Source organism: Balaenoptera ricei, chromosome 2, assembly GCF_028023285.1.
Source record: "Balaenoptera ricei isolate mBalRic1 chromosome 2, mBalRic1.hap2, whole genome shotgun sequence".
Taxonomy (NCBI): Eukaryota; Metazoa; Chordata; class Mammalia; order Artiodactyla; family Balaenopteridae; genus Balaenoptera; species Balaenoptera ricei.
Window position 1 is genome coordinate 180,115,937 of NC_082640.1, and position 13,599 is coordinate 180,129,535.

The 13,599-nt window shown below is 36.8% G+C and overlaps 1 protein-coding gene across 3 annotated transcripts in view; it reads left to right on the plus strand.

Annotated features, from left to right (window-relative positions):
* Window positions 1-13,599, plus strand: part of VRK1 (VRK serine/threonine kinase 1) — a 75,516-nt gene that overhangs the window by 34,079 nt on the left and 27,838 nt on the right. For all 3 annotated transcript variants that reach the window (XM_059915854.1, XM_059915855.1, XM_059915857.1), the window contains 3 exons: window positions 2,916-2,971; window positions 10,441-10,510; window positions 11,459-11,546. In XM_059915854.1, coding sequence (XP_059771837.1) covers window positions 2,916-2,971; window positions 10,441-10,510; window positions 11,459-11,546 — 214 coding nt within the window. The remainder of the gene's footprint in view (window positions 1-2,915; window positions 2,972-10,440; window positions 10,511-11,458; window positions 11,547-13,599) is intronic.

The window sequence follows — 13,599 nt, forward strand, 5'->3', positions numbered from 1 at the left end:
CTTCCTTCGCTCACTTTTCCTTCTGTTTAGTCTCTCTGAGTGATCTCATGGAGTCTCTTGGCTTCTGTTACTGTCTCTTTACTGCTGATTTCCAGATCTTTTATCTGTAGCCAAGGACGTGATCCCCTGAGTCCAAGCCCATAGCCAGTGAGTGGCCTATAAGGAATCTCTATTTGGATGACCCACAGGCATGTCTAAAATTTATATCATCCTCTTTCATCTCGTGATTCTCTTATGATCAGGAGAGGAGTATCTGAATGAATGACACCCCTCAAGCCAGACTGGGAAGGCATTCTCAAGTATTGCTTCACTCATGTTCCCAGTACTTCATCTGGTCCTGTTGCTTTAACTGTCTGACTTCTCAGATCCATTGATTTCTCTCTCTCTTTGCTGATACTGCCTTAGTGCAGGTCATTTTCATGTCTTGTCTGGATTCTCACTATGGCTGTGAATCTTCTCTGCTCAGCTTTGCCCCCTTGCATCCTATTATTCACGCTGTGGCTTGAGTGATCTAGTCTATTTAAACTTCTTTAATGGCTCCCCAGTGCCCTTAGGATAAAGTATCAAACTTTGAGAATGGCATACCAGACCCTTCACGTAGTTTGGTCCCTATGTAACTTTTCTCTTCATCCCTTTTATTTCCTCAAAATCTGTTCTTTGACTATCATGCTGCCCTTTGCCTCTTGATCTTTGTGTGTGATTCTTCTTTTGCTTCATTTTTCCAAAGCTGAGCTTAGGGCAGGTGCTATCTGTGTATAATGCCCCTCTGTTAACCCTTTCATAGTACTTTCCATGCTGCCCTGAAATTACTTTTCTTTCTTCCAGAATAAACATGTCCTCCTTGGCAGTGAGACAGTTCTTCTTATTGTTTTCCTAGTGCCTGGCGTATTTTGCAGTATGTGTTGTTTGAATGAATTATTGAACTTCCCTTTTCCCCCTTTCCTCATTCGAATTTTGCAGTATTATTGGGATGCTATCCTTATTTTAATATTTTGTGCACTAAATGCTGATTTTAAAAAATTTAACCTTACTTTATTATTAATTCAGTATCTAAGTGATGTGTTCCTTGGGGCTGTTTCTTAAGGAGCTCAGACTTATTCATTTGCCCATTTAGCCATTTTTATGACTTGGTGTTCCTTCTGTAGTCTAAAGTATTTTAGCTTCAGCCTTTTCACAGTACTGCTGCTTCCCAGCTGATTGGTGGTTTCTTGGTTTCCTTTGCCTGTCCCTCTTCATCTCTTCAGCTTCTAATGTGAGAATGCCTTAGGGCTCAGTCCTAGGATTTCTTCTTTTCTCTGTCTGCACTCATTCCCTAGGGGCTCTTCCATTTTCATGGCTTTAAATGAATAGCATTTCTATCTTGATGACTCTCAAATTTCTTTCTCCAACTTGGACCACTTTTCTGAACTCAAGACTTGTATGTCAGCTGCCTATTTAACACCTGAACTTGGATGTTTAATAAGCATCTCAAACTTAAGACACCCCAAAGCACCAGCTCCTCCTGCAATTTTCTCTGTCTTAGTGAGTAGCAACTTTTTCTTTCCAGTTGCTCAGGCCAAAAACTTGGAGTCTTCCTTATCTCTTTTTTCCCCTCTTATCCTCTATAACTAATTCATGAGCAAATCTTGTTGGCTCTTCTTTAAAAATACATCCACAATCTGACCACTTACCACTGCCTTGTCTGCTACCACTCTGGTTCAAGCCACCACCATTTCTCACCCCGAGTATTGTAGTAGCCTAACTGATCTCCCAGCTTCTGCCCTTGCCCTCCACCCTCCATTCTCCACAAAGCCGCCCGGAGAATTCTTTAGAAAATCAAAGTCTGAGCTTACCATTCCTCTCTCAAAACCTTCCAGTCATCTCATGCATAGCAACAGCTTTAGGTCACCTATCAAGTTCATTGTATTTGTTCTCTGCTGCTTTTCTGATCTGACCCCTGTTACTTTCCACCTCACTTACTCTTCTCCAGCTACATCAGGGCCTTTGTGCTGGTCTGCCTGGGGTGTTCTCCCAGGTATTTACGTGGCTTATTCCCTCACAGTCTTCAGACCACTGCTTCAATGACACCGTCAGTGAGGTTTCTCTTACTAACTTGCAACACTCTCTACCTTCCTTTCCTGCTTAATTTTTCCTCTCTAGCACTTACTCCCATCAAACATACTTTATATTTTAATTGTTGTCTGTGTCCTACCACTGAAATGTTAGTTTCATAAGAGTAGAGATTGTTTTTTCCTGTTCACTGCTAAATCCATTTCCTAGAAACTGGCATGTAGTAGGTATCTGGTAAAAAATATGTGTTTAATGAATATGGGAACCTTATATTCCTAACTCAGCATTTCAGGGCAACTGTGCATCTTTATTTGCATGAAGTAAAATGATACCACATTAAAATTATTCTGGATGGCAGTTCAAAGTTCTCGTGCCAGTATCCTGAACTGTTGATCTTGATGAATTCTTTTCTCCCAAACGAATGTTTTTTAGAGCTTTAGCTCCCTCTTTTCTTTCCTTCCTAATGCTCCTTCTTAAAAGGATTCCCTAGTTTGTTAAATTTAAGAATTGTATCAGTTATCATCCTTTTGGGAATTCACAGCATACATCAGCATATCAAAGGCCATGAGTACTTTTGAATTAAAGAAATCTTTAACTCAGTTTTTCATACTTAATTGATGATCATGTTGAAGATAGCAATTGTAAGATGCCGTCCAATTTCAGACATGTTAAATCGTGAAAAAAAGTTTTAAAATTGATGAAATATACAGTAATGATATCCTGAGACACATATTTGGGAACTGAAATTTATTCTATTAAGAGGTTATAGATACACAGATCTAAATATTAATAAAGGGTTAGTAACAGGCTATTTATAATAATGCTACTTCGTGTTCTGATATTACATATGTCACTTTTTCAAACAGCTGATACGAAGTCTTCAAAATCGGTGGGCAGCGATGCACCCTGTGTTGTAAAAGTGGTAAGGAAATATTTCAGCTGATTGTTTTCTTTTCTGTTGATTTCGTTGTAGTATTTATTTTGTAAAACATTCTTTTTGATAACTAGAATTAATTAAACCATAAGGTACTACATTTTTAGTAATGTTTCATAAATATTAAATGAGACACAAAAGTAGCTTTATAGTTTTAAATAATTTGAGTTCAAAAATTCTCTCCCCTCTCGAGTTAGAGTGGCACTAGTATCTGTGGAAAAAATGAATGAAAGCCTGGAGGTTTGCAGATGTGGAATAAAAATATTCAGCTCATTCTTTTTATTTCAGCTATATTTACAACAGATGAGATGCTTTTTATATTTATATCCTGCAAGACTGTACTACTTTAATGAAATTTTATTGTATTTCATCTTGCATTTGCTTCTGAACTTACCTTTGGTCAGTTTTTTCTTTTTATTTCCAATTATCTTTCCTCCCCTTTCATTTTAGTAAATGAAATTATTTATTTGTGGTCACTTTGAAACTTCTTTTTGCTATACTGACGTTGAAATTAGTTTGTAACGAGTGAAGGTAGACAGTATCCTGTCTAACGTAGGCATACTCTGAATAGCCAGGTCAATTTATATATTGGTGCACTAAACGGCATTTTAACTACTATTTTTTTGTTAGTATGCAAGGTAGTATGCATCTTTTTGCTTGCCAACATTTGTAAGTCCCCTCTTTCAAAGTTCTTTAATACATGTGACGAACATGTTTTTGTTAAATAGAAGAGGTAACAGGGTCTGTTATTTGGGCAAATTACCACATAAGTCCCCTCACCCTGCTTTATTTTCCTAAAGGCTACAGATTTTCGAATTAGAATCACCCCAAGGTCTTTTGGTTTGATTTGTTATATTTTACTCTCTTTTTAAAAAAGAATATATTTGATCTCTTATGAGTTAATAACTCTTTTGGGCCTGAATTGTTTTAGTGATTGTTTTCACCAACTTTTTATTCAGGCATAGTTTTTACAAGGAAATAAATAAACACAATTTGAATACTTTTGACAAATGCATATACCTATGTACCCCAACCCCTATTAAAATATAGAGCATTTCCATCATCCCCAAAATATTACTTTTGTCTTTTTCTGGTCAAACCCCTAATTTCCCACACCCTTGGAGGAAACCGTTTGTCTGAGGTTTTTTATGGTTTTTTTGTGTTTTTTTTGCTGTGGATTAGTTACTCCTGTTCTAGAATGTCATATAAATGGTATTTATACAGTACATTACTGTTTTGTCTCTGATTACTACATGCAACATAGTGTTTTGAAGGCTCATTTATATTGTTGGCGCTTCAGTTGCTTGGTCTGTCCTACTGCTCAGGAATACTATATCATATCCATACTAGGGTTTGTTTTCCGTCTCCTGTTGATAGACATGTGGATTGTTTCCAGTTTTTGGCTGTTATGAATAGAGCTTCTATAAACATTCTTGTACAAGTATTTTTGTTTTTCTTGGATCAATACCTTATAAATTTATAAGAAGTACCAGACAGATTTCCAAAGTGGTTTTTACCATTTTACATAGCCACCAGTAACGTATGAGAGTTCTGGCTACTCCGTGTCCCCCTTCAGCACTTGGAGCTGTCGGGTGTGTTTGTTTTAGCCATGATATCAGGAGTACAGTAGTGTCTCATAGTTTTAGTGTATATTTACTTAATGACTGATTTTGAGCACTTTTTCATCGTGCTTATTGGCCATTCGTATATTTTCCTTTGTGGAGTACCTCTTCAGTCTTTTGTGGTCAACCCCCCCCCCCTTTTTTTTTAATAACTAGGTTGTTTTGCTTTTTATAATTTGGTAGTAAGAGAGTTGTTCTGGATACAAGTTCTTTCTTAGATATATATGTTGTAAATCTTTTCTCCCAGTTTGTAGTTTGCCTGTTTACTTTCTGAATACTTTTTCTGCATCTACTGAGGTGGATCATAGGATGTCCTTCCTTTATTCTGTTAATGTGGCAGTTATATTGATTGATATCTGAGCGGTGAACTAACTTTGTATTCTTAACATACACTCCACTTAGTTATGATGTATTATGCTTTTTACATAATGCTGGAATTGATTTGCTAATATTTTGTTAAGGATTTTTATGTTTTGTTCATGAGGGATATTTGTCTTTAGTTTTTTTTCTAATATTCTGAAGATTAAAACATTTCTTATCTCATTGTTTGGTGTTGGTGTCAGGGTTGTTGGTGCACTGGGTTTGGTCTCCCCTTCTGGCCACACAGCATCCTAAGTGTCCTGTCATGGGGCTCACTTTGCTTGTTTCCTGTCTTTAGAAGTCACAGTCCTATACTGCCTATTTTGTCTAATGTATGAGAATAGTAATTTCCTATATTTTGTCCAATTTTTGTATTTGTTTACAGTAGGAGGGCTAATTGGATGCCGGCTATTCCACATGCCTGTAGGTAGAAGTAATGCTGGTAACTTTAGTAGGGGGGTTTATTGGTTTTTTTCCCCTGCTATTTCACTTTTCTTCATGCCTTTTCATGAAGTAGTGACTAACATTCCTTTTGAAATACTTAGTTTCTGCTATATCAGAGGAACAAAAGTTCTTACTATTAAATTGGGTCATTTGCATGGAATATTATCTGCATTTGTCTTTGATATGACAGATTAAAATATTAAAATCTATGGGTAAGATTAGTTTCTTTTTTAGGATCTTTAAATAGTGTCCATTGTGAGGAGAAAGCTAGTCCCCTTATGACTTCTCACCCTCATGAGGTTCAGAAAACGCAGTTCCCTCTGACCACGCGGCAGCTGCTTCCCCTGCACAGTCGTTTCTGTGTCGCGGAAGGAAAGTGTGCCCAAGCCGTGTCTCATAGGTGGGGCTGCTGTGTCACCATGTCTTTTTTCTTCTGTATAACCTGAGCTTCTTTAAATTGTGTTCTATTTTAGAATGACAATATTCTTCTTCATTATGAGTAATCCTAAGTGTTTTATTTGTTATTCAATATATGTAGCTTTACTTCTACAATCTTTTTCACTTACAGAGTTATGAAAGAGAATGGGTAGAAACAAGTATTTCCTAACCGCTTAAGGTAGCAAATTACTTTACATTTCTAAGTTTAAAGCCATTTGTTACCAACCCTAGTTCAGTACTCTGTGTCTCCTGTCTCCTAATTTAGTTCTGTTTCCATTAGCCTATATTACTCCTTCTCTTTGTAATTAGGACAATGATAAACATTCAGTTGATTTCTCTTTTGCATTTAATATTTCAGTAACATTTTCAAAGTTGTGGTTTCTCTGTGATCCTGGAAGAATGCCATAAACAAAACAATGTTGACTTTTTCTTTCCTCTCTAAGGGACCGTTTAGTGACTGCTGTTTGCTTGTTTCTTCCCTAATACCTGTCTTTTCTGAACTCCTTTAAACCTCTGTAGCACTCATTCTATTTCCATTTATTTTACAATTTCACTTGCTAATATCCTTTCAGGCCACTACTTGTTTTAGTTTATGTGTTTATTTTATCTCCCTAACTGGATTTTAAGTTTTTGATGATAAGGACCTTGTTTTAAATTTTGTTTTCTTTATGCCACCCTTAAATGCCTTGAAAACTTTTTAGGCATAATTGCTTACCGCCTTGAAACTTACTGATGCCACCTGCTTCTGCCTCTTGTCTATGCCTTTTAGTGCAGGCCTGTATGCATGATTTACCTTCACTTCTGATAGGTGTTGCCATAGCTCTGTCCATTACTATTCTGCAGTTCTTATATTCTCAGAGCTTTGTAGTATTAAAAGTCAAAATGGTTCACCAAATATATAAAATGATTATGACTTCTTTCCAGTATTAAAATCAGAACTATTTACAAACACTTGCCATTTTAACCTCAGAAGCTATTAAATATCATGTTTTCAAAGAACATATACTACTCTTTGGGGAAATTTCATAATTAATTACCAAAAGAAGCAAGATACAAAATTATTTATGGTATAGAGGTAATTTTATAAAATAGCTATATATGGAGAAAATATATCAAAATATTTTCAGATTTTCTAAAGTGAGCATATATTTTATCTTTAGAGAAAGAAAAAAACTCAGCAAATGTTATTTAAGAAATAATCAAAGGCAAATTGATTTTTAATGTGAAATTAGACTTAATAGTGTAATAGCACATCAAATCAAACAGTGGTTCTCAGCTCTGGCTCTACAGGATAATTAGAATCTCTGGGTACAGGGCCTGGTTATTGGTATTTTTAGTTAAGTCTCCTCAAGGGATTCTTTTGAGCATCAAGGTTGAGACCCACTGGTAGAGTCTGTCGCACAGAGCACCTTAATTATTTCCAGTGGACTCCTGTGCGCACGCTCCTGTTTACCTTTGTGTGGGGATCCTTTTACTCAGTAGTGGCACCAGGTACCCTGTGCTTCTGGTAGGGCTTCCATGTTAATGTGGAAGACTTGTTAGAACATTTGGTTGCTTCTAATACGGATCTCTGCTCTGTGAAAGAGCTGCAAATATTAACCCACACATTTCTTACATTTGGTCTTGAAATGAAGTTAAGACTAACATATTTAAGATAGGTGTTTCGGTACATACTAAGTACATTTTCTCTCCTCCCAAATGACTGTGTCTGGTTTTGTTTAGGGCCTTAATCCTTACTGATTTATGGGAGCAGCCTTGGAGTCGTGGTGCTGGGTCACAAGAGATGGCAAACTTGTATTCTCTGCCTCTGGATAACTGGGAGACACTATCTGTATTTTAGTTCAGGAAAGTAAATGTGCAGAGAGAAATGGTAAATTGATCATTAAAATACTGGATAATGCAAGGAGAAAAATTTCCTTTTGTGATTTCTGGTTAATGGATTGTATAATGAATTAGTTCTCTCAGTCCCCCTCTGCGGTCACGCCAGTGAGCTAGTAGCAGAACTGGAGGTGGAGGCCAGGCTTCTGGATCTTATGTTCTAACAGTTCTGTATATCATAGTCCTTTCCCAGCATGTACTGATAGAAATCTGCGTTCCGAAGTTCTCTGGAAAAAAGTTTGCAGACTGATGTTTAATTTCCCTCGTTGATGTTATGAGAAGTGACCTGAATTTTCAGTTCATATCTCATAATTCTTTGGTAGGAAGGAGAAACTTTATACAGCTTCATTTTTAAATGGCAGCCAGTTGCTTTTAGATGGTGCCATTGAAATATATCACATTTTAATCTTTTTTCTGTTGTCATCTTCATTTTGACACTTAGAAGTCTTAAAGAAACGTTTAGTGATATTCTAGTTAAAATGTCAGTCCCAATTTCTTTTCTAAATCTTGGCTATTACAGAGTTGGCAAAGTATTTTAGATTTGAAATATGTTAATAAAATTTTAGTTATGAGTTAAGGTATTTTCTTTAACAGAAATAGCTAGCTTTGGCTCGAGTGCAATGCCAAGGAAGTAGCTCCTTTATTTTGTTATAATGGAATCTTATTGGATTAGAGAAAGTATGAAATGAGCTCAAAGAGCCTTCATTGTAGTGGGGCTTTCAATATAATAGCCTGATTTATATAGGTTGATTCTCATTACTATATGTTTAATAAATTATTGCCAGAAGGAAAGCTTGAGAATTAAAGTTGATATGACATAGATTGAAACTGAATAAATCAGACTTTTATACTGATGGTAATAAGCCAGGATTAGTCTTAGGAAAACCCCTTTCAAACCTGAATTGTGTTAATGAGCTACTCTAAAAGTTAGCCTTTGGAGAGTAACTTTACCAAAATTCCTTTCCTGAATTTCTATTTCTTTTTTCATTCTTACACTGAGTTTGTTACTCCTGCTGAAGGCCTGTTCTCAGCCATGGGCTCTAAACATTCACAAGTGTCTGTCTAGCTCCCACTGCTGCAAGGAAAGGAACCACAGGTTATGGTGAAACTCAAGGTAATGAGTCCACAAATTAGAGATTTGGCATACCTTAGTACATTGGTTAGTTTTTTACTTCTTAAGGGGTAATGACATGCCAAATCCTTGTATACCATTCTCTTCCAAGGCTGGGCTGTAAAGTATACTTACTTGTAACAATCAAGGCTGACTTATTTTCAGGTTCTGATCCCAGTGTTACATATGTTGCTCTCTTGCTGTCCAATATTCTTAACTGGCTGCGGCCTGACTCTTTGCATATTGCCTAATCAATCTTCCTATAAGTACTTTAACTAGGGATTCCTATTTTTCTGAACTATAAGAAATCTGAGATATTGGAACTGTGCATTTAGAGTAGTTCTGTTTAAACCTTAAGGAGCAAAATTAACTTCTATGAGAGTGAGAGTATCTTGAATAAAAAAAGGTGAACATATTTTATGTATTTGCAAAAGGCATCTCCAGTAGCAGAAACCTACATATTTTCACAAATTTTCTCTCAGTTAAGGTAGTAGACCTCTTTTATCACTTCTAATGCTCCACTGACCCTGGAACTCCAGTTACACAGATATTCTGTCCAAAATAACTTTCTTCCCGTACTTCCTAAAAGGAAAGCAGCCCCAAAATTAGTTTAGAAATGTTAGCTTCCTTACTTGAAGTTTTTGCTACTTTTCAAAATTTTTCTCAGATTCTCAATAAACAAGATAATATCAACATAAAATATCAAACAAATATTAATCAATTTTAGACAAAGTTTACTGTATAAAAAGTCCACAAAATTAGAAGATCTTTCTCGCCACTCCAGATTTATTTCACAAGGCGGAACTCCCGGCAGGCTGATGTTTCTCATTTGTCACATAGCTTTTTGTGAATATAAGACTCTTTGCAAATAATTTTAACTGTTAATATCCTTTAAGGATATGAAACAAGTGTAGTTTAGTAAAGTTGATGGAAAACAGTTCTTATCGAGCCTTATTTTCCTCTTGACTTTAAATTATCATGTGGGAAGTAAATGGTAGGGCTCCTTAGTTTGAAAATCATGAGAATCAGTGTCAGGAAAGGATACAGTTACATGGACAGTGCTCGTTTGCTCTGGGAGTTCCAGAACACTCTTCTTTGTGATAAGGTTGGTTTTCTGCCAGTTTTGATAATAGATAAAATTGTAACGAGAAACAGGAAAGGAATGGTATTTTGCCACTAATTGAATAAATCAGGTATTGAAATTTTATTATTCATTAAATCTCAGAAATATCTTGTAGCCCTTTGGTGAAACAGTTAACATGGTTGCTGATCTTTACTTAAGAGAAAGCTTAATAATGATGAAGATAAGGTTAACAATTTTTCTTAAACTTCTGCAAAGACTGAGCTGTATATCTGATTTTGTATAGTTTATCACATGTAGAAATGGAACTTGAGAGAAATACAAGACTTACGGACTCTTCTGAGACTATCTGAAACATTTTTGAAGAGTTTTACTTAATCTTAAACATATCTTATAAACTGAAGTATCAAAATCGTATTGTTTGGAAAGAAAATTGATTTATTAATCTGTTTTGAAGGTTCATTGAAAATTACTCAGTAATTTTAACTACTGTGCTTGTGCTAATGAACTCTTCTGTTTTAAGGAACCCAGTGACAATGGACCTCTTTTTACTGAATTAAAGTTCTACCAGCGAGCTGCCAAACCAGAGCAAAGTAAGAAATACAGTACACATATGTTTGCGCTTTTAAAATGACCACTGGTTTTGTTTTGTTTTGTTTTGTTTAAGCCAAGACTAGAACATTGGATCTTATATTATGATGTTTTGTTATTTTTTACTTCATAGATAAATTCTATTTAAATGAGATTTGTATGAAAGAATTTTGATCCCTTAATTTGATCCCTTAACAGGTTTGTTATGATAAGATTTCACTTATATTGATAATATAGAGTTAATAAATAATATATGATTTAGGAAATATTGTTAAAAGTTGAGAATTAACCCTAATCCGTGAGTATGGCTCAAGGATCTCCAAGTCTTTTTTTGAGTGTTTTTCTAAATTCTGGAGACCATAACTGGCAGAGATTCCATCACATATGAACTAGAAGACTATCAAGGGAGAGAGCAGGACCTCTTCTAGCTACCCTTGTCCTCCTGTCCTCCAATCCCCTTCTCACCTTTCGTCCCCTCTAAAAATCCGCGGAATCTCCTTGTAGGATGGTATCAGGCTTGGGAATCTCTCGAGGGGCTTCTGTCTCTCCTGGAGCTTGATTTCCTGGTTGAGAACTTTTAGAATGAGGTAAAAAAACTTTTAGATAGGTGTAAAAAGTAAGTCTTTCTGTGGAAACAAGTAAACATTTACATAATTGGAGATATTAATTGTAATTGCATGTGGTTTGACTTTTTAAAAAATGTTTTTTGCAGATTTTTCATTTTAAAGACAATGTTTAGGACAGGATAACACAATTTTGTGGGTTAATAAAAATGATTTGATTGTAAAATACTGTTCATTTGTTGGGTACAATGTATTGTTCACTTTCTTTTTTTATGAATAAAGGTGAAATCTTATTGCATGTATATGTTAGGCATTCTGTTATTGATTTTTCTGAGAAAAATTGCTGATAAAAAAATTGAAATCACCAGCATGTGTTTTAATTTGTAGTTCAGAAATGGATTCGTACCCATCAACTGAAGTACCTGGGTGTCCCTAAGTACTGGGGGTCTGGTCTACATGACAAAAATGGAAAAAGGTAAAAATATGCATGTTTTATTTTTCTCCTCCCTTTTTGAGCATTCGCAGTTCAGTTTGTTTAGTCAACAATTATGTACTGAGCACCTACCTACAGTACTGCTTGGCCTTCACCTGGGCTGTGTGGAATGTATTCAACAGAGATGAACAAGGTGTTCTGTCTCGTCTGGGGGACTTGTACCGAGTGGAAGCAGCTGCCTGGAACCCAGCTGACAAGTAGGAACAAAGCCAACTTGCCTGCATTATTTTTTTCCCTTAAAAATGAATAAGCAAACACACAGAAAATTCCATGTTATTTATGTAAAAGGGAGCCCACAGGCTTCAATTTGGCATTTCCTGTTAGATACATAATCTGCCCACCTTTGTGAGGTTTCAGTCTAGCTGAAGAGAAAAAACAAGGCTGTATGAAACAACCAGACGCCAGTTAAGTGCCAAATTGTGTGGTGCTGACTCTTATATGTCTTACGAGTTCAGAACGGAGAGAATATTGCTGGCAGAGTGGAGTTGGAGAAAACCTCCAATGCTTTTGATGCATAATTGACACTTTAAAAATATTTAAATGAGTGAATGGAGCATCATTCAGCAATGCTGGTAGCTGAGATTTGAAGAGTAGATTTAGTTGGAACTGGGGTATATTGGTTAGGATGCTTTCAGCTGCAGGTAAAGATAAAACTGACTCAGCTCTCTTAAGTAATTGTCAAGTGCCCAGCTTCCTTTGTCTTGCCCTTTTGCCCTCTTGGCTTTGTTCTCTATTAATTCCCCATTGTATGGTCTCCAGGTGGCTGCCCATTTCTAGGCTTCGCCTGCAGACACAGTGCCCAGCAGCAGAAAATGGGATTGCTTCTTGCGAGTTTCACTTTCCTGGCAGGGAAACCTTTCCCAGGGGTCTCGTGGCAGACTTCCCCCATGTTTTCTTGGTCAGAGTTTTATCGCTGCTCATTCTTAAACCAGCCACTGGCAAGGGCAGAGTGATCACAGTGATGAGGTGGGGGGAAGCCTGAACCAGAGTGGTGCGCTGTCGGAGAAGAGGGAGAGCAGAGGAGCTGCTGGGGGGGCCGCCAGCGTTGTTCACCAGGAAGTTCTTATCCTGGAACCCAGGCACCTGAGGGAGCGTGGGAACTCCCTGGAATGACGAGAGAACATTTTGTTATATGTGGTTTTGCTGGGACAAGTTTCTTTATTTTTCAGAAATTTTCTGGAGAAATAGTATAGAGCAAGGATTAAGTTAAGAGTTAAGGATTCTAGAGGCAGACACTTGGTTTCAAATCTGTGTTTTGCCCCTTAAAATGTGTGTGACTGGGTAAGTTACTTCTTTTTGCCTCAATTTCCTCATCTGTGAAATAGAGTAACACCTATCCACATAATAAGGGGTATTAAATGTAAAGCTCTTAGAATATGTGTGTTAGCTTTTACTCTCAAAGGGGTCTTTAATCCCTTAAATATTAAGAACTGCTGGTTTAAAAAATCACTGTAGAGAAGGAATAGCATCTCAAGTGGGGAGTAACATGAACACAGGGTCAGAATAGGCTTCTGGCCTGCTGGCTGGCCTCTTGGCCATCTTTCTTTTTTTTTTAATGAATTTTTTTTCCAGACATGACATTATTTTATGCGTAATTGGCCATCTTTCTTTAACAAAGAAAGGGAGGACTTGCACACACATGAGAAAGAGAAGGAAATAACTTGGAGAAAGAGGCTGAGGCAGGTAATGAAGATGGGGAGGAAAGGCCTGTTTGGGGCCTGTGTGCAGTAGGTAGTTGGAAGCTACTGCACGTGTTTGAACAGAGGGACAGACACCCTCGAGGTACAGCTGATTCACCATTGACTTGTGGTGACCTTACAACTCGGCCTGTGTCTTCTGTAACACAGAGTGCCTAGAAGTATTTCCTAAACGGGAACGTTGATCACCTATAAGATATTGATTTAATTCTTAGGTTGAAGCTCTTAAAAATAATCATTTTAGTTCTCTTAGTTCTTTTTTTTTTTTGGCTGTGCTGCACGTCTTGCGGGATCTTAGTTCCCCGACCAGGGATTGAACCTGGGGCCCCATGAGTGAA